Source organism: Polypterus senegalus, chromosome 1 (assembly GCF_016835505.1).
Source record: "Polypterus senegalus isolate Bchr_013 chromosome 1, ASM1683550v1, whole genome shotgun sequence".
In the NCBI taxonomy this organism is placed as follows: Eukaryota; Metazoa; Chordata; class Cladistia; order Polypteriformes; family Polypteridae; genus Polypterus; species Polypterus senegalus.
Window position 1 is genome coordinate 154315281 of NC_053154.1, and position 21780 is coordinate 154337060.

Genomic DNA, 21780 nt, shown 5'->3' on the forward strand with positions numbered 1-21780 from the left:
AGTGGGTGTCAAAAGTAGGGGGTCAATACAATACAATATACAGAACAGAACAATTCCTTAAGACAGCATAATAATACACATTTTAGAAGTATGGTTTAACAGTAGATATGACATAATTAGGTTTGGATATTTTTAGAGTCCTGGAGACCTCATCCATCTAGCTGCCTCCCCATTTGGCCATGCCACGGCTGAAACGTTGCTCCGATGAAAGGACCCCTCTTTCCCATGATTACTGTGATCCTCCATCAGGGATGACTTTACCATAGGCAGGCAAACAACTTGGCAGGTGGGCCGTGGCACCAATTGCCACATTTGGGTACCGAGAAAAGAAACAGAATAGGTGAGGGTTAGTATTCAAATATAATTATCATGTTACTTATGTTATAGTGCTAATGACTAACAACAGAGATGCAGTATGTACAGTTAATCAGCAGCTCTAGTCAGGATATGCTAAACTGAAGTAGTGAGTCTTCAGCCGGGATTTAAAGGCTGAGACTGAAGGGGCATCTCTTATGGAAGCAGGAAGACCATTCCACAGTTTAGGGGCCCTGTAACTAAAAGCTCGACCTCCCACTGTTATTTTATTAATCCTTGGAATCCTAAGCAGACCGGCATCTTGAGATCTTAATGTGCTCAGGTTTGTAAGTCATGATAAGTTCAGACAAGTAAGCGGACCTTGGCCATTTAATGCTTTATATGTTAAAAGGAGGATTTTGAAATCTGCCCTGAACTTAACTGGGAGCCAGTGTAAAGATTTAAGAACTGGGGTTATGTGTTCATATTTTCTTGTTCTTGTAATAATTCTTGCAGCGCATTTTGGATTAACTGGAGGCTGTATAGAGAACAGTTTGAACAGCCAGTGAACACCGCATTGCAGTAGTCAATCCTACTAGAGATAAATGCATGAATTAATTTCTCACAATCCTGTTTATTTAGAAAGCGCCTTAATTTCCTAACATTTTTAAGATGGAAAAAACATGTTTTGGACGACTTTGTAATATGCGCTTTAAATGACATGCTAGAGTCAAAGATAACACCTAGATTGCGGGCTGATTCAGTAAAATTAATTGGGATTCCAACTGAGTTAAATGACGACAAAATATTGCTGTGATCAGCGTCATTCCCTCCAACAATTAACATCTCTGTTTTATCTGTATTTAAAGACAAGTAGTTCTCATTCATCCATTCCTTTAATTCACTAACACAACTAATTAAAGACAACATCGGAGAAACTTCATTTGATTTAAATGAAAGGTATAACTGGGTGTCATCTGCATACGAGTGAAAATTAACATTATGTTTCCTAATGAGAGATCCCAGTGGAAGCATGTAAAGTGAAAACAGTAAAGGTCCCAGTACTGAGCCCTGCGGGACACCATATTGAACTTCTGTGTATAATGATGGAGTACTGTCTGCACATTTCTGTACATACTGGAATCGATTTGATAAATAAGAACTGAACCAAGCGAGCACGGGCCTGTAAGCCCAACATCGTTTTCTAGCCTGTGCAGTAAAATAGAATGGTCAATGGTGTCAAATGCTGCACTTAAGTCCAACAACATAATTACAGTGGAATTTCCTTCATCAGAGGATATCAGAATGTCATTTACAACCCGTATTAGTGCCGTTTCTGTACTATGACCAGTGCGAAAGCCAGACTGGAATTTCTCAAATAAATTGTATTTACTTTTTAAGTAAAGGTTTAATGACTGACACTTTTAGTGCATCAGGTACGGTGCCATGCAGTAATGAACTATTGATAACGGTTAGAATAGGCTGCAAGAACATCCATTGCACTTTTACTAGTTTTGTTGGCACTGGATCTAGGGAACAAGTAGTGGGCTTCATTTTAGTAATTAAAGTTAAGACTTCCTGGTGAGTTACAGGATTAAAATTACTAAAGTGCTGAATGCAATGTGCGACAGGGTCTGTTAAGCTAGTATTTGGTTTGTACTGTGATGCTGAGATCTGGGATCTTATATTTTTAATTTTCTCATTGAAGAAGTTCATAAAGTCTGTACTGCTAATATCTGATGGTATTTTGCACTGTTGATCTGAATTGCCATTTGTTAATTTAGCCACTGCTCTAAAAAGTACCCTAGGATTTTTATTATTGCTATCTATTAATGTAGAATAGTATTCTGAGCGAGCTTTAAAGAGGGCTTTTTTATATTTATTTACACTCTCTGTCCATGCAATTTGAAAGACATGTAGCTTTGTTGTTCTCCATCTGCGCTCCAGTTTTCAACACTCTAATTTAAGAGCTCGAGTATTTTCATTAAACCAGGGAGAGTTTCTATGTGCTTTGATGAGTTTTGTTTTAGGGGAGCCACTGTGTCCAGAGCATCTCTCAAGGTCACATTATAATGTGATATTAGCTGATCTAAATTGTTTTCCACGTTTACATTTGATGTTAACTGATCTAAATGGTTTTCCACAATTACACTCGACTTACTCAAGGTATCTATAAATTTTGAAGCAGAATTACAATCTAGATGTCGCACTTTCTTTGTTTTAATCTGAGTGCTGGCATGGGCAGAACTAAATCAAATGTAATTAAGAAGTGATCGGAAATAACTACATTTAATGGAGTAATATTTAAATTTTGAATTTCAACTTTGTAAGTTATAATTAAATCTAATGTATGGTTATGATTATGAGTTGGACCTTTGACAATCTGACAAAATCCTACTGAATTTAACAAATAAGTAAAACATTTGCTAAAAGTGTCAGTTTCCACATCAATGTGTACATTAAAATCCCCATCAGAACTACGTGATCATAATTTATAGCCAAATCAGACAGAAGGTTGCTAAATTCAGTCATGAACAATGAATATGGCCCTGGTGGTCTGTAGACTAGCACTATAATTGTGTTGGAATCTGTTTTAATATTTAAAATGAATGCCTCAAAGGATGTAAAGTTGCCTAAATTTTTAGGAGTGATTTGCATTTTGTTACAATGAATTATTCCAAGGCCTCCTCCTCGACCAGAATCTCTAGACTTATGAAGGAACAGTATCCATCTGGTGACGCCTCAGCTAGGGAACAGTGTCACATTTACTAAGCCAGGTTTCAGTAAGAAGACACAGATCAGATTTTGTACTTAATATTATATCATTTACCAAAACAGCTTTAGTGCCAAGAGAGCGAATGTTCAATAAACAGCATTTAAAACTGCATGGTTCTTTCTGAACTGCTGATATATTTTTGTTTTAATTTGAATTAAATTTCTATTACAGATGCCCCTGGTGGAGTGTCTGGTTTTATCCCTTGGTCTAATTATACACCTTATTTTTGGTTATCAATTAATTTATGGTTTGTATCAAGACTAAATTTACTGGATGCCCCACAACAGGGATTATGGGTAACAGCTTCAGGAAAATAACAGGTGGGATAAACAACAGCCTGTGATTTAAGATCACATGACTGCGGCCTGGATGGTGCTCTAATCAGTCAACCAGGCAGTTTTGCTGCCATATTTTGGGATAATACATAAGATCCCTCCAGTTAGGATGAAGACCATCTCTTCTGAAAAATCCAGGCCTTTCCCAAAAATCATCCCAATTGTTCACAAATGCTATGCTTTTATTTGCACACCAGGTTTCTAGCCAGCAGTGAAAGGAATGCAATCTGCTATAAATCACATCCCCTCTATATAATCTTGGTAAGGGACCAGATACAATTAAATTCCGACATTTTGTTTTAGCTTTGGTGCATAGAGAGATGAAGTTCTGCTTTAATACCTCAGATTGCTGTAAATAAATATCATTAGTGCCGACATGCAGCAATAAGGTAGATACTTCATCGCCGGCAACACGGTCCAATGCGGCCTTTATGCCAGAAATCTTGGCCCCTGCAAGGCACTTAACATTAACTGCTGGTTTAACATAGTTTGGAATTCTAACATTACGCACTATGGAATCGCCAATTATGAGCACTTTATTATTCTCAGTTTCCACATGCGCTGCGGAGAGCTGAGAACCTGTTCTGGGTCCGAATTGGTGACCTGGGTGCTGGGGACTAAATTTTGGATTCTTAGACCCCCGTCTTACTGTTACCCACTCGCCCTGTGGCTGAATTGGTGCTGCTGATTTCGGCCTCGCACTGACTACAGTGGGACCTGGAGAGACTGAAGCCGAATCAGATGTAGCCGAATTGTCTAAACAAACCGAGTCGATCCAATTTTCGGTTTGCCTAATCGCTATCAGATTCCTAACGCTGTCCTCCAATTCGCATATTTTCCCGACCAACTCTAAATTAACTAAACATTTTTGGCAGGTGAAGCTATCTGCACTGTCGGCCGGAAAACCTGAGCTGTACATACTGCAGGACACACAACATATAAACGTGCCCTCGATGGGCAGAGAGCAGATAGAACTTACATTAAATGTGTGTTGAGCTGAATCACCGTCGCTTTAAGTTTCCACCACCCGCTGAGCGATCGACTTTAATTTCTCACTGCCGGTTATTTCTACTGGTCAGCTGCCAGCTTTACCTCAGGTGAACTTGCTCGGGTGCTTTCGAAGGGCTACGTGCCTGTGGGAGACGCCGCCGCTCTCTGCTTCCGCTCGCTGATCCGCTCGAACGTAGCCTTCTTTTCTTTTACCTTGGCAGTGACATTCATGTCTCTAGTGACTGTTCCTGGGAAGTCAGTATACGGATTGGGAGAGCATGGGGGGTTATGAGGTCGCGGGAAAGGTGGTGTGTGGCGCTCCCGATATCTATGCAAAAGGACGAAGGCCCAAGTCTTTTTAAAGTTCTGGGGCCTCATGTATAAACGGTGCGTACGCACCGAAATGTTGCGTAAGAACGTTTCCACATTCAAATCGCAATTTATAAAACCTAAACATGGTGTAAAGCCACGCACATTTCCACGGTACCTCATACCCTGTTGTATGCAAGTTCTCCACCTGGTTTTTTAAAGACTGGTGGCACCCTGCATCAAAGCAATGCTACTGTTCCTGTGTGGTTATCCTTTCTTGTCCTGATGCGGCTTTATAAATACACTGAAATTAATCTCATATTGTTTATTAGTGTAATGCATCAGATTGTAAATTACCTGTAACAATATAATGGTCCAGGGAATAGCCATAATATCCTAAATGCCATAACTGCTTTAGTGTTGTTACTCTCATTGCATCATCTTCTTCATCTTTCAGCTGCTCCCGTCAGGAGTTGCCACAGCGGATCATCTTTTTCCATATTACTCTCACTGCACCACTCAGAGTATTTATATCACTGTATCTGAGTGGGGAATCACAGCAGCTGCTGATCGGAAAGAGAATTATCGGTATACTGCATCAAGCACATGCTGCCTCAGCCACTGCAAACATTTTAAAGCCTTTCCTGCACGGACCTCGTGGTTCAGAAACAGTTTTATCCCAAGAACTATAAATGCACTCAATCAATTGCTCCTTGTAGAACTGTTTGTACTTATAAGTACAATTACCCCACTGTAAACTTGCACTACAGGTTTAATATTGCACAACCTGCGCCACTTTATAAAGCGTGTATTTACTTATGATGACAATATCATTTTTAAGATAAAGTGCAGCAAAATATGTTGATTTTATTATGCAGATAAAAGTTTAATTTCGTTTAAATAATCTTTATTGTTAATAATTAAACATGTGAGGACACGGTGCCGCAGCACTAGCAAGTTCATGTATTGTTCCTGCCTCGCGCTGTATATACTGAGGCTGGCGCGACACTGGAAGGATAGACAGATAGAATAATTAAACATGTACTACGAAGATATGTTCCTTAAAAGTTTTGAAAAATCGTCGTCGTAAGCTTACAGATGGCTTAACGTCTATTACAGAGCTGATTTCGTGGCGATGTGGGTATTTGGGGAAAGAAAAGGAAGGACAGGAATTTGAGGTTAGTATGTTTGAAAGAGACAGTACTGCTACAATAAATTATTTCATCGAATGTCGCAGCAGCATCTTGTGTGAGACATGAACAATCACTGCACACACACACATCACATATATTTCTCATATTTTAATTATTCAGAGAGCTGTAATATCATGAATGTAATGAATTCTGTGTCCTGTCGGAGGAAGCACGGAAGCACGTAGTGATTCACACACACAGAGCACATAGAAGATCAAATACAAAACCAAGCATTTAACATGCTACTTTAGTTACTATGGGATTTGAGAAACTAGTAAATTAAATGATTTTAAGATTAAGTTTATGATGTTCCACTTTAATGACAAAATAAACTACGTGATTCAGGGCTTCAGATGGCAACTAAAATGGTCGCCAATGCGACTTGATTTTCTATTTTGCGACTAGTTTTTTCATTCCAGTCACCGGTGGCGACTCTCTTTATCTAAGAAAAGTTTAAAATTTAAAGCAGCAGAAACGGCTTTTAATTATGTGCGGACACTCTCAGCCCACGTCTGCCTTTCCTATTACACTATCACGTGATTAAAGCCAAACCGAAACGAGGCATCATCTGACACACCCACTCTGCTTCAAACGTCATCTCGCTAACTGCTGCGGATTGGGATCTGAAATAGAAGAGAATCGGGCCACGACTACTCCCTGAATTCCGTCCTAACTTTCCGTGTAACACGCAAAATGGCCAAACGAAAAATTTCCTCATATAGAAAAGGCAGTGTGAGGTAGACTGAAGAAACAAATAAACAATACAAGTAAATATTATTTGTTTATTTCACATTTGGCATGCGGTAGAGATTATGGCTCCCAAAAAAAGCATTTGGCTCCTAAATATTTTGGGTTTAGGAGCCAATGGCTCCCACATTTTTTTTTTCTGTCTGGGGCTCTGTGATTAAAGTGGAAATTTCAAGATTAAAGTTGACATTTTTTTTGTCTGTACCCTAATAAGCTTTCATATGACACTCAGATGGTGGGTTACAACTCGCCTTTTCACGGCGACTTTGATATGCGACTTCTTTTTTATTTTGGCACTTTGTGACTTTGTGAACTTGAGCTTTCGAGTTTCTCCAACACGCTATGTCACTCAATCAACTTCCTTTTGTTGATTATACCACTGTTTAAATCAACAAATAGTATGTTTTTCCTTTGCCTCCACTTGGTATTTGCTGAAATTCTTATATTTTTCCCATTGTCTTTTCACAGAACACTGAGCTTAAGGGCTATTTATATTGATTTGCATATTCAAAGAGGCGAAATTCTGGGAGGAATTGGGGATGGACAGCAGGCGCGTACATGTACGTTACTTTTCACACTGACCGGGATTTATGTAGCGGAAGAATGTGGAAGTTGGAGTACACACAGATTCCTGCATTTCGATTTTTCTGTGCGTAAGCACATTTCGGCTTTTGTGCTTACGTCATGTTATAGTGCGAATTCTACGTGCGGCGTTATGCATGAGGCCCCTGGTGCTTCCTGTCTTACTATGTGGTTGTAAGACGTGGATGCTATCCAGTGACCTGAGACGAAGACTGCACTCCTTTGGTACCAATATTTTTAACAAACAATATTTTTTAACGCGTTAACCTGGCCAGATTAATTGAAAAAGTGAACGCGTTAACTTTCCATGGCCTAGTTTTTCACTTACCATATTTATATGTCTTTTGTTGATTTATAGTGATAGGTGAACATTATGAACAGAAGCCTTAGCACCACAGTGATATTTGCACATTGCACTCCACTATACTGTATTGTTGAATATACAGGTATAGATGGAGAAGCCATTTTGCAAGTGCCGGGTCTTCCACTTGTGTCTTTTCACTATGCAGTACTGTACTGCTATGTCTCCAGCAGTGCTAGAATGTAAAATACCGATGCTACCTCTATATTTACTGTAATTCATGCAAGTGCATTTTAATTGCCAGAAGCCTTTGAAGGTGCAGGGCATTTTGGCGATATCTTAGGGCTTTAACCCTTAAACTGCCACATACCTGGGGGCTAATGCATCCCTAGATGGCAAATACTTTTTTGCTGCACTTTAAGTAAACCTCACAATTCACAAAGAAAACATGAAATTTCAATGGAGCACTTTTTTTTTCCATGCAAAGAGCTGCTAATGAACTGTAAAAACTATTTAAAAACTACTGGAAAAATATGTACAAGGTGCAACTGACGCCTTGGATGAAATTCAGTAAATCACTGAGCCAACTGCACTTGAACTGGATGCACTCAAGCACTGATGCTTGCAGGCTAGTCTAGTGCAGTAGGTCAATCTCCGGGACAGTGAGGCTGCAGGGTGTCATGCTTGGGTCACAGAATTGCACAGAAACACAGGAGATTGTAGAGACAGGAACTTTATTCAAACACTTCAAACAAACATGTCTCTTTCAGAAGTAAAATTAACTCGGTATGCAGTTAATTCTTGATTAAAGAATAGACAAACATCATAGGGGAGCACAACGGGAGTGGGACCCCCAACAGGAGCAGAGGATATCTGGGAGAGGAGAGCGAAACAAAGCAATCGGCCAAAAAGGACAAGTTCTGTTCAGGCTATTAAGTATGCGTAGCACGAAAAGCATATCGTGCAACAGAGCAGCCGCAAGTAAGCCCAGCAAGTAAGGGAGCAATGTGAAAGCAGACTATCAGCGTTTTTTAAGAGGGGTTTTTTGAGGAGCGTCCGTGACTTCTAGGGTCGCGTTCAGTCCCCCTGCTCACAAGGGGCTGGCAGTTGTCATGAGCTGGCTACTACGGCACTGACTGATCAGCTCCTGCATGGTCGCAAATGGCACTGGGAAAAGACTGTAACCGGTTGTGGCAGTTTAAGGGTTAAGAGGAACAAAACAGAAGAACAGTCAGCTGTAGATGCCTCACAGTCAATCAGCAGCAAGGAGAAATGAATAACTCTGTAGCGGTGTGGTGCTGCTAACATTCACACCATCGAGAAGACGGTAATTTATTTATTTTTATGGCGTTGATTCCAGGGAGACACCGCGGGCCTGACCCGTACACACTCACAAACAGAGACAAAAACAAAGCAAACCGGTAATCAAGCAGCAAATAAAGAATGTAATGAAAGCAAATGAAATAAATGAAAACAACGATACCACCCCTGTTCCCCTTAAGGCGATTACACATTAAATACAACAAAGCACAAACAAAACACACACGGTAAATCATGGAAAACGTTCATGATAAATGCAACGGATGAAATGTAATGATGGAAAATAGATAGTCCAGAGATCTGCAAGTTGAATGAGAATGTAAAGATAAAGTCCTATAGCTAGTTCCTGAAATGGTGAAGATGGGTGGACGGGTTCAGGAGCGCTCCTTTCTTTGCAAAAGGCCGTGAATCCACTTACAGTCCTCATTTGCATAGTCAGACGGCAGACAATCCAGACGCCAACTAGAAAACGATCCAGGACAAAAACGAATAATTACAGGAAACCCAAAAGAAGGCAGACAGGAACTTAAAACACAAATTGCAAAAACTTTTATCCTTTACTTTTAGTCACCGGTCCCCTTTCTAAAAGTCGTGCTGCCATCCTTTGACCCCAAAGCCCTAGCACCCTCAGTAGAAGACCAATCGGTGCCACTGCAAGGACTGCTAGGAGTTGCAATTTCAAATTCTATTGGCTATTTTCACCACCCCAAGCCGTGTTTTCCTCTATAGTTGCTTCCTGTTCTCTCTACAGTACAGTATTTCCACAAAAAAAGCCATAAAAATTGCGGAGGATATTTGCAGTTTCCGCTAACAATTATTAAATAGGTTGTAAGGAAAAATCCACGAATGATGAGGCCGTGAACTCTGAACTGGGAGCTCACAGGAGTCAACTTTACAGATTATACGATAAAAACATACATTTGATTTCAGTCTGTAACACCTGGTGTAAATTTTTTTATTTTTTTTTTATTCGGTTTTATTCTCTGTCACGTTCATGCCCCCCAGCCCCTGGGAGATAGATTTTAAAAGATTCTAGTCATATAGGTTAAGGATCCATTTATGTACAAAGAGAGAACTGTAACAAAAGACAACTTCTTCATGTTGCTTTTGCTGTCTAATAGACTGCTGCACTGCAACACAACTCTGCTTGGCACCATAAATAAAGTTGAACCTCCACTTGCAGCTAAAGTCACTTTAGAACGCAAGCAACTCTCCACGTTAGTGTTTAGATCTTGCAGTGTCATGCTGACGGTGTATGCACCCATAAAGCAGAAATCTGTCTGCATTCCCAGTACCGTGCACCATAACGTGGAGTTTGGCCAAGACTGGTAAAAAAACACAATGTTCAAATAACAACTCATGTTCAAATGACATAGCTCTTTCAGCTAATGATGTTTCCATGCATGGATGTGTGTTTTCATGTGCGAGAGAAGCCGAGACAGATCTGGTGTCATTCAGGTGGTAACTGAAATATAAAATAAACACTTTTGCAAAGGAATAACCAAACAAGTGTGCTTTTATTCAAGAATAAAACTGAATAACAAAAAATTCAAGTGACAGCAAGAAACCAAGAAGAAATGATTCACCAGTGCTTGCATGTCTGCTTATATCCCTTCAGTGATATCTTTTACAAGTAGCAAAAATTTACACCGGGTGTTATAGACTGAAATCAAATATATGTTTTTATTATATAACAGCAGCTCACTACTCAAAATGGGAATAACCCGTACTCTAACTCACAACCTATTGGTTACAAAACAACAGTTTTTACCTCTGCACCAGCCAAACGGACACATCGGCTGATTTTTGGGCTTGGGATTTTGCTCATTGACAGCAACATGTAAATTGAATGATTTTTATTTTGAGTATATTCTTGATTAAAAGAGCCATTTTTGAAAATGTTTATTTGATATTCAGACTTGAGTCTTCACACATTATACACTTTACATCTGCATTTTGTCATTGTTACAGTAAGATGAAAATGTTTCTGTTTTAGTTATGTGTTCAACATTTGCAAGATAAAGATGCTGATGAGGAGGTGCAAAGGAATTTAAGGTTGCCTGGGATTATGACTTTTTTTCGTAGGCTTCATGGATTTTAGTGTTAAAGAAATACCCCAGAAGGGTATGCCAAAATGCTCAAAGTTGTGACTCTGCACATCCATGGTTGATGCGAGTACAAGGAACAATTAGTGCACACAGTGGTTACTTTAATTGAAGAATCTCTTGCAGCTCAAGGCTCCTTACCTGTGTGTGAGGTGCGTTTAGTTGTATAGGAGAACTTCTTGCCCTTTCTGCGGCGGTGGGGGGATGGTATAGCAGGCTGCTTGTGTTGACAGACACATTTACAAGACAAAAGGAGCTGACAGAGAGGTGTGAAGGGATTTATGGTGGGCAGGAATTACGAGTTTTTTCTTTGTTCACCTTGTTCCATTTCTAACACGTAGCAAACCTTTACTGCCATGGACATGGTTACCAGTAGCTAGTTTGAAAACTGCGAAGTAGTTATAAATACAGTAAACCCTCGTTTGTCACAGTTAATCCGTTCCAGACTACCGCAATAAATTAATTTCCGCGAAGTAATCAATCAATCAATCAACATTTATTTATATAGCACATATTCATACAAAAAAAATGTAGCTCAAAGTGCTTTACAAAATGAATAGAGTAATAGAAGACACAATAAAAGATAAACATAAGTCAACATTAATTAACATAGAATAAGAGTAAGGTCCGATGGCCAGGGTGGACAGAAAAAACAAAAAAAACTCCAAAAGCTGGAGAAAAAATAAAATCTGTAGGGGTTCCAGACCAAGAGACCGCCCAGTCCCCTCTGGGCATTCTACCTAACATAAATCATCATATTTTCATGGAAGGACCTGATGATGATGGTCACGTAGACTTCTGGCTTTCAGTCCATCATTGTTGGAGCATCATGATGCTTTGAGTAGGTGGTGGTGGCGCAGGCCGCCACCACAAAAGAAACCGGAAAAGAAACAGAAGAGAGAGTAGGGGTCAGTACGGATTTTAGAGCCACCATGAATAGTTATTATGAAGAATTGAACATACAGAGTATCAGGATTATGTTAAAGTGAAGTTATAAAAAGGCCATGTTAAAGTAATGTGTTTTCAGCAGTGTTTTAAATTGCTCTACTGTATTTGCCTGGCGAATTCCTATCGGCAGGCTATTCCAGATTTTAGGTGCATAGCAGCAGAAGGCCGCCTCACCACTTCTTTTAAGTAGGATTCTTTATTTATAAATCTAATATTTTGGCAGTCAGAGCATAGAAAACCTGTTTATGACATTCTAAATATGTTTTTTAACATTATTAGAGCTCATTATTAGACATGAAATAACACCCTTTAGTCAAAAGTTTAAACTGTGATCCATGACAAGACAGAGATGACCGTTCTTTCTCACAATTAAAAGAATGCAAACATATCTTCCTGTTCAAAGGAGTGCACGTCAGGAGCAGAGAATGTCAGAGAGAGAGAGAAAAGCAAACAATCAAAAATCAATACGTGCTGCTGGGCATTTAAATATGCATAGCACTGCGATAAAGAGGCCGCAAGTAAGGGAGCAATGTGAAGGTAGTCTTTCAGCATTTTTTAGAGCAGCATCCGTATCCTCAAGGCAAACAGCCTCTGTGCAAACAGGCCCTCTGCTCAAACCCCCTCTGTCAGGGGCAGAGAATGTCAGAGAGAGTGAGAGAGACAGAGAAAAGCAAACAATCAAAAATCAATAGGTGCTGTTAGAGCTTTTAAGTATGCGAAGCACCGCACAGGAAGCATATCGCATATCATTGAGGAGTTTTATTTAATACGTAATATGTGCTCTGATTGGGTAGCTTCTCAGCCATCCCCCATTAGCGTCCCTTGTATGAAATCAACTGGGCAAACCAACTGAGGAAGCATGTACCATTAATTAAAATTGTCCGAAGAAATCCACGAACCAGCGAAAAATCCGTGATGTATATTTAGATATGCTTACATTTAAAATCCGCGATGGAGTGAAGCCACGAAATTCGAAGCACGATATAGCGAGGGATCACTATATATCCAATTTGTTTTTTTGTTTTTCATTTTATGTTCATATCCTAGGTTTTGCAGATTTCAAAATATTTTTCACTCTAAGGATATAACATCACCTGTACACATGAATTTTACTTCCTTATCATTTATAATATTCTGCTTCACAGCACTTGGCTGTATTGTATAATTTTCCCAAACTTCAGCCATAGAGTCCAGAGCACTTTTCTCATCATAAACATACCTCTAAAACCCATGGTTCAGTTTTATGTTTGGAGAGGGTGGGAAGGCTTTTCAGATCCATTCATGAGGTGGATTTTAATTTTATAAAATGGATATGCCTCATTTGTGTCTGTTAGATAGATAGATATTAATATGTTATATACTAATACTTTTTCCTTGTTTTTCATTTAGTAATTGTCTTATTAAATTAGATGGCTGAGAACTTGATTTCTTGAGAAATTAAGAAATCTTCTGTACATAACACTGATACCTAAAGTTTGTTTTCTATAAAATTAAAGCAGATTTGTATTTTAAATCAATTATTATTGTTAAGACTGTACAGTCTAATAGTTAAAATCTGTATTAATAATGAAATAGAATATAATGTTCACATGGTTTTAGATGTTTTATTTATTTTATATTTTACAGTGGATTAATAACCTTGAGACTGACACCAGATACAGTTCCTGGCCCTCTAGTGTGCAGGAGCTCCTGCGACCCACTTTTCCTGGAGTTATTCGACAGATCAGAAAGAATTTTCATAATTTTGTAAGCTTAAATGACTTAAAATATTTCTGGCTTTATCGTTGTGCAGTTAGTGTTCAGCCTGTTGTTAATTGTAATATTGGCATTGATTTTCTGGTGTGTTATATTGTGTATTGTATTTTTTTTTTATAAGAGACAGAATACCTGTTTTAGTATAAAGTTTGACTTACATAGAAGAGGTAGCTCATCCTTTTGGGCTTCATGTAATCTAAATACATTAGATTAGATTACACACTGCTGTTTGGGGATTCTTGATGAGTATACTGTAGTTGTAGCATATGGTTACTTCATGGCTATAGTTGTACTATAGTTGCATGACACTTCTGAATGAACAGTTCCTATTTTTTTTTTCCCCATAGTAGAGTGTCATGTTAATGATGGACAAAATATGAGTTAAGTGACTTTGCTTTATGTAGGTCAGCACCGTCAGGTGAAGTCATTGTATTTTTCATTATAATTAATGATTGTAACATAAAACATACTTCTGATTATTTACTTTCAGGTACTTATTGTTGACCCTACTCATGAGAGTACTGTCGAGCTGATAAATGTTGCAGAAATGTTTTTTAGCAATCATATTCCATTAAGGTAAGCTTAACATATGCAAGAGTTTAAAATGATTTAGTTTCTAGAGATTACTTTTCCTGTAACTTCAATTGTAATGAAATCTTGTGTGGAAAGGGAACAGCTGATATACCTTGATATACCCTTGATTTACGACCGGCCTGACATGCGAACAACTTGATTTCCGACCAAAATTTTAGTTTTGATTTACGACCAACATCTTGTGTTACGACCCGAATGCGGTCACGTGTATACGCTCGCGCTATAGTAAACAAACAGCCAAGAGCGTTTGCAAGTGGCAGTCGGAGTCCGGATACTTGTGTTTGTGGACGTAATTTTTCTCAGTGCAGCGATTTATATTATTTATTTTGATAATTATTATCAAAATGGCCCTAAAGAAGCTAAGTAAGGAAGAGAAGACAATGAAGGTAAAGAAAGCGATCACAATCGAAACAAAGAAGGAAATTGTGCGTAAATATGAGAGTGGCGTTCATGTGACCGATCTTCCTAACATGTACAGCATGTCGAAATCTACCATCTCCACAATTTTACAATGAAAAGATTTGTATAAGGAAGCTAGTGTTGCTGAAGGTGTTACTCAAATTAGTAAGTCACGATCAACAGTGTTAGACGAGGTAGAAAAGCTATTATTAGTGTGGATAAACGAAAGGCAGATGGCAGGTGATAGCCTATCTGAGTCTATCATTTGTGAAAAAGCTAGGGCTATAAATGCAGATCTGTTAAAGGATAAGCCATCAACAAGTGGTAGTGGTGAAACATTGCATGCCAGTAAGGGGTTGTTTCACAGTTTTAAAGCGAGAACTGGGATTCATAGCGTAGTTTGGCATGGTGAAGCAGACAGCGCTGATAAAAGGGCTGCCGAAAATTACATAAACCACTTTGAAATGATAACACAGAGAAATGGCTTTTGCTCTCATCAAGTTTTCAACTGTGATGAAACTGGGCTTTTCTGGAAGAAAATGCCCAGGAGAATATATATTGCCCAGGAGAACATACATTACCCAGGAAGAGCAGAAAATGCCTGGCCACAAGCCTATGAAGGATAGGCTAACCTTATTGTTTTGCCAATGCGAGTGGTGACCTCAAGATAAAGCCTCTCTTGGTTTATCACTCTGAGACCCCTAGAGTGTTCAGAAAACATACAGTCATGAAGAATAGGCTAGGGGGTCATGTGGAAAACTAATGCAAAAGCCTGGGTAACAAGAGTGCTTTTTCTTGAGTGGATCAGGGAGGTTTTCTGTCCTACTGTTAAGAAATATCTAGAGGACAAAGGCTTACCACTCAAGGCTCTCCTCATCATGGACAATGCTCCTGCTCACCCAAGAGACTTGGAAGAAGAGTTGACTGAAGAATTCCCATGGCTTACAGTAGATTTCCTTCCACCTAATACAACTCCACTACTGCAGCCTATGGACCAGCAGGTTATAGCTAACTTTAAGAAGCTATACACCAAAGAACTGTTCCAGAAGTGCTTCCAGATGGTCTTAGATACAGATTTAACTCTTACAGAGTTCTGGAAGAAACATTACAACATCCTTTCCTGTGGGGGGTTAATAGAGAAATCCTGGGCCAATGTCTCTCTAAGGACACTGAGATCTGCCTGGAAGAAAGTGTGGCCTAAAATTATAGAGGAGAGAGACTTTGAAGGCTTTGTAGAGGAGCCTGAGCCTGCAACTGACCCTGTGGTTGATGACGTTGTCACTATAGCGGATTCCATAGGCTTGCAGGTTGACAGTGGTGATGTTGAGGAACTGGTGGAGGAACACTCAGAGGAATTGTCTACAGAGGAACTTCTGGCTGAGCAACAGAGAATGGCAGCTGAGGAGTTTTCTGAAGAGGAGGGGGAGGATCAACAATCAGTGCAGCAAATGTCCTCTTCTGAAATAAAGGACATCCTGAAAAAATGGACAGAGCTACAAACATTTGTAGAGAAGACCCACCCAGACAGAGAAAAAGCTAATCGTTGCATTAACTTGCTTAATGACAATGTCATATACTACAGAACTGTGTTGAAGAAAAGACAGAAACAGACAACCTTAGACCAGTTTTTATTTCCGAAAAGGTTGAGACCTAGTGAGCCAGAAGCAGGTCCTAGTGGGCTACAGCCTCTCCCAGGGAGAGAAAGGACACCAGAGAGCCAGAGTCCTGATGTTCTTATGGAAGGGGGCTCCCCTTCGAAACAATAACCACCTTCCATTTCATTCTCCTCCTCCTCCGTTCCTGCAAGCCAAAGATGTCAACTTAAATGGTGAGTACAGTATGAAACTGTTGTTTCTGGTAGGCTAGGCACTTTTTATAACTGTTTGGTTAGTACATTAGAAAAATTATTGGCGTTTTTGGTAAATTATGCACATTATACAACCCTTTTTTATTATGAAAAGTTTAAGTAAGTGTTGCTGTGGGAGGTTCGGAACGCATTATGGGTATTTACATTATTTCTTATGGGAAAAATAGTCTTGACTTACAACCAACTTGAGTTACAACCAACCCTCTTGAACAAATTGTGTTTGTAAGTCAAAGGTCCACTGTACTAGAGTTGTTTGTAGCTTATTTTGAAGCCAGAACACTCAGACTTCATATACAGTTAATTTCGTTGTACTTTGTCTTCAATATTAAGGATTAAACAATTTTTTTTACAATTGTTTATTTATAATGATATACATTTTTTCACACCTTGTCTATTCATTCAACAAGTTTTGCTAATATTTTATTTAATTGTTAGACTTGTTTTGATTTCTAGCTTAGCTACTTTATATTTCACAGCTTTTTTCAGTATAATCACCCCTGCCAGAGTGCTATAATCTGTCAGTCGTACAAAAATTTACTGTGAAAACCAACATTCTTACGAAGTTTCCAAAATTACTAAAATTAGTAGTTGGCTTATTAGATATGTATTGTGTTCTCTGAACACTGAAGTAACCCTAAGTAAAATTATTCAGTCCAGTTCCGTGTCTCAGAAAATGCTGGCCACTCTGAAGATTTTTTTTTTAAAGGAAACTCTTGTTTTCTGTCCAAAACTGCTAGTTGCACAGCTGATTGGTGGTGTTTATTAGAATCAGCACATTACTACAGGAACTCACACAAGATTAAAATTCCAAGTTCTAATGCAGTTGCCTTTTCTTGGATCATTTTACTATGCTGTACAGGAATATTTCCTTTCACTAGTAATATTTTCTGATTTTGGCAAATGTGGATGAGAAATTAGTATTTTGATAATTTGTCACCATGTGTAGTATAAACTAACCAGTGTAAAACACACCCATCAAAATACCATAAACTTTCTCCAGAGTACACAAATTTACCCATTGTATATAGTAAGAGTAAGGTCATTTCAAAAGTTATAAATGGTGAATATTCTGATTGCCAGAATACTTACCTTGTGTCAAAGGATGAAACAGCCACGCTTGTCCTTAAAAGTCCAATTAAAAATGGAATAAGAGATGAGTGATAAAAAGCATAGTGAAGGTCAGAAAACAAACCATAGTTGTAATCTTAAAGACTACCGATCAAAACAGCCTAGCCAAAACGACAGCCAATAATGAAAGTCGAGCAACTGTAAAGCTGGTTGCCAAAAAGTTAAGAAGTAAAAGATCTTTGAATCACAACAGTGTGATACAAACAGTAATGCGCCACCATCTTTTATGGACAGGAGATGCAATACAGCATGTTAAACCCTAGGCACCTCTACATGGTTACAACAACAGTTAAACAATATGGCCATGCCCACTGGGGAAGAAAAAACAAAACAAACTCAGAAAATGGACACAGTACAGAAGAAGTTTGAAATGATGTCAATAAAAAGAAAGTAAATGGGAGACAGAGTAAAGAAGCCTTTCTAAATTAATAGGTACCTGATAATAAAAAGTTAAATCATTTTGGTAGAATAATAATATTGTGTACACATTGCACAGTAAACATGTCATCAACATCCTTGTCTTAAGTTGATAAAATATATATAAGCAGTTATCACTTTGCAGCTTAATTTAAAATAAGAGAGTGAAGAGAGAGTAAACGTTCATAGATGTTATGGATATCATTTTAATAAAAATTGTTTTGGAATTTATATTAAACTAGCAAAATACCCGCGCTTCGCAGCGGCGAAGTACTGCCTTAAAATTTTTATTAAGAAGAAAATTAAACCTTTTTAAACTGAGGGAAAATATACCAATAATTATTTGTTAAGGATCTCTTTGTATACCACATTGTGAGTTCGGCCCTCCGGTTGTAATATGACCAAGCTGTGCGCTGAGCTTACTCTTGAGCATGCAATGTATAGTTGGCCATGTCTAAATCTTGTTTCAAATCTCACTGCTTGAATTGCTGCTGTCATAATCGGTTTGAGTTTCATGGTTTGTTTCAAATACGACAGTATTTGCAGGACTTGTGTTGAAGTGACATTCGGCATCTGTCAAGCGTTGTAAGCATACAACCAGTTTCATCGATAACTTCACATCCAGCTTTTGAGAGTTTAAACATTCATAAACATCAAAGTGTCAACTACTGAAATCGTCACCTGTGTGTCTAAGATGTTTAAGAGGCACTGGAAGTTGTCGAAAGGTGTAATATATTTGGCAATTTCGGTACACTTAAAAGCGAAAACCGAACAATTCAGCGGCAGCCATCAATACACATGCAGAACTATAGGTGAAGGGCTTAAGCATTTCACTTTTATAGTGCTCCTGTGTAGTATAATTATCTCCTGTACCATCATCAGTCCACCATATCTCCTGATATGGCATGGAAACCACTCGGTAAGTGACAGTTCTTTGACAGATGGTGATCACCTCGATAGACATGTTAATGGGGGTACGGTTGGAATGGTAATGGAAATGGGTACCTGAACAATGTAAAGTAAGTCTAAAATACCTAAACAATAACTATAATCGTAATAAACGAAGAATAAAACAGCGGAGAAGCCATGGATTAAATGAAATGGCTGTAGTTATCAGCAGGGAGACTTGAATCCCGTGGCAAGGAAGGGAATGTAGAGACCGGAGTGACGGGCGGCCTTATGTAGGCAGGCAGCCAACAACGTGGGAGGCATTGGGATGGGGGACCCAACGCCGCCTCACACGGTGACCGAGCTGCAGGCTATGGACGTATACAGTGGTGTGAAAAACTATTTGCCCCCTTCCTGATTTCTTATTCTTTTGCATGTTTGTCACACAAAATGTTTCTCATCATCAAACACATTTAACCATTAGTCAAATATAACACAAGTAAACACAAAATGCAGTTTTTAAATGATGGTTTTTATTATTTAGGGAGAAAAAAATCCAAACCTACATGGCCCTGTGTGAAAAAGTAATTGCCCCCTGAACCTAATAATTCCTTGGGCCACCCTTAGCGGCAATAACTACAATCAAGTGTTTGCGATAACTTGCAATGAGTCCTTTACAGCGCTCTGGAGGAATTTTGTCCCACTCATCTTTGCAGAATTGTTGTAATTCAGCTTTATTTGAGGGTTTTCTAGCATGAACCGCCTTTTTAAGGTCATGCCATAGCATCTCAATTGGATTCAGGTCAGGACTTTGACTAGGCCACTCCAAAGTCTTCATTTTGTTTTTCTTCAGCTATTCAGAGGTGGATTTGCTGGTGTGTTTTGGGTCATTGTCCTGTTGCAGCACCCAAGATCGCTTCAGCTTGAGTTGACGAACAGATGGCCGGACATTCTCCTTCAGGATTTTTTGGTAGACAGTAGAATTCATGGTTCCATCTATCACAGCAATCCTTAAAGGTCCTGAAGCAGCAAAACAACCCCAGACCATCACACTACCACCACCATATTTTACTGTTGGTATGATGTTCTTTTTCTGAAATGCTGTGTTCCTTTTACGCCAGATGTAACGGGACATCCATCCATCATTTGCCTTCCAAAAAGTTCAACTTTTGTCTCATCAGTCCACAAGGTATTTTCCCAAAAGTCTTGGCAATCATTGAGATGTTTCTTAGCAAAATTGAGACGAGCCCTGATGTTCTTTTTGCTTAACAGTGGTTTGCGTCTTGGAAATCTGCCATGCAGGCCGTTTTTCCCCAGTCTCTTTCTTATGGTGGAGTCGTGAACACTGACCTTAATTGAGGCAAGTGAGGCCTGCAGTTCTTTAGACGTTGTCCTGGGGTCTTTGTGACCTCTCGGATGAGTCGTCTCTACGCTCTTGGGGTAATTTTGGTTGGCCAGCCACTCCTGGGAAGGTTCACCACTGTTCCATGTTTTTGCCATTTGTGGATAATGGCTCTCACTGTGGTTCGCTGGAGTCCCAAAGCTTTAGAAATGGCTTTATAACCTTTACCAGACTGATAGATCTCAATTACTTCTGTTCTCATTTGTTCCTGAATTTCTTTGGATCTTGGCATGATGTCTAGCTTTTGAGGTGCTTTTGGTCTACTTCTTTGTGTCAGGCAGCTCCTATTTAAGTGATTTCTTGATTGAAACAGGTGTGGCAGTAATCAGGCCTGGGGGTGGCTACGGAAATTGAACTCAGGTGTGATACACCACAGTTAGGTTATTTTTAACAAGGGGCAATTACTTTTCACACAGGGCCATGTAGGTTTGGATTTTTTCTCCCTAAATAATAAAACCATCATTTAAAAACTGCATTTTGTGTTTACTTGTGTTATATTTGACTAATGGTTAAATGTGTTTGATGATCAGAAACATTTTGTGTGACAAACATGTAAAAGAATAAGAAATCAGGAAGGGGGCAAATAGTTTTTCACACCACTGTATATGTAAGTAAGTAGGATTAAGTTAGCGTTGGGAACCCGCATACCAAATTTCTTGAAGATGGGCCCATAATTAACAAAGACCATTAAAAAGTTCAATATGGCGGTCGACAGTGGCATCATACCACTGAAATAAGTATGTACATCGGTTTTGGTTAGCACAGGGAAGCCATCTACCAAATTTCGTGAAGATGGGGCCATAAATAAAAAAGTTCAACATGGCGAACGTTGTCAACCGTTAATGACCGTTGCGCATAGAATTTCAAAATGAAACCTGCTTAACTTTTGTAAGTAAGCTGTAAGGAATGAGCCTGCCAAATTTCAGCCTTCTACCTACATGGGAAGTTGGAGAATTAGTGATGTTGGAAAGTTCAATATGGCGGCTGACAGTGGCGTCATACTCCGAACTAAGTACGTATGTCGGTTTTGGTTAGCGCATTGAAGCCGCCTACCAAATTTCGTGAAGATGTGGTTAGCCTTCTACCTACACGGGAAGTTGGAGAATTAGTGACATTGGAAAGTTCAATATGGCGGCCGAAAGTGGCGTCATACCATCGAAATAAGTACATACATCGGTTTCGGTTAGCGCAGGGAAGCTGCCTACCAAATTTCGTGAAGATGGGGCCGTAAATAAGAAAGTCCAACATGGCGGATGTTGTCAACCGTTATCGACCGTTATGACCGTTACGTGTAGAATTTCGAAATGAAACCTTACTTTTGTAAGTAAGCTGTAAGGAATAAGCCTGCCAAATTTCAGAGTTCTATCTACACGGGAAGCTGGAGAATTAGTGATGAGTCAGTCAGTCAGTCAGTCAGTGAGGGCTTTGCG

At 39.1% G+C, this 21780-nt stretch overlaps 1 protein-coding gene across 2 annotated transcripts in view; it reads left to right on the plus strand.

Moving 5' to 3' along the window:
- Nucleotides 1-21780, plus strand: part of uggt1 (UDP-glucose glycoprotein glucosyltransferase 1) — a 237291-nt gene that overhangs the window by 111963 nt on the left and 103548 nt on the right. For both annotated transcript variants that reach the window (XM_039760741.1, XM_039760749.1), the window contains exons 14-15: nt 13527-13646; nt 14146-14231. In XM_039760741.1, the coding sequence (XP_039616675.1) occupies nt 13527-13646; nt 14146-14231 (206 nt within the window). The remainder of the gene's footprint in view (nt 1-13526; nt 13647-14145; nt 14232-21780) is intronic.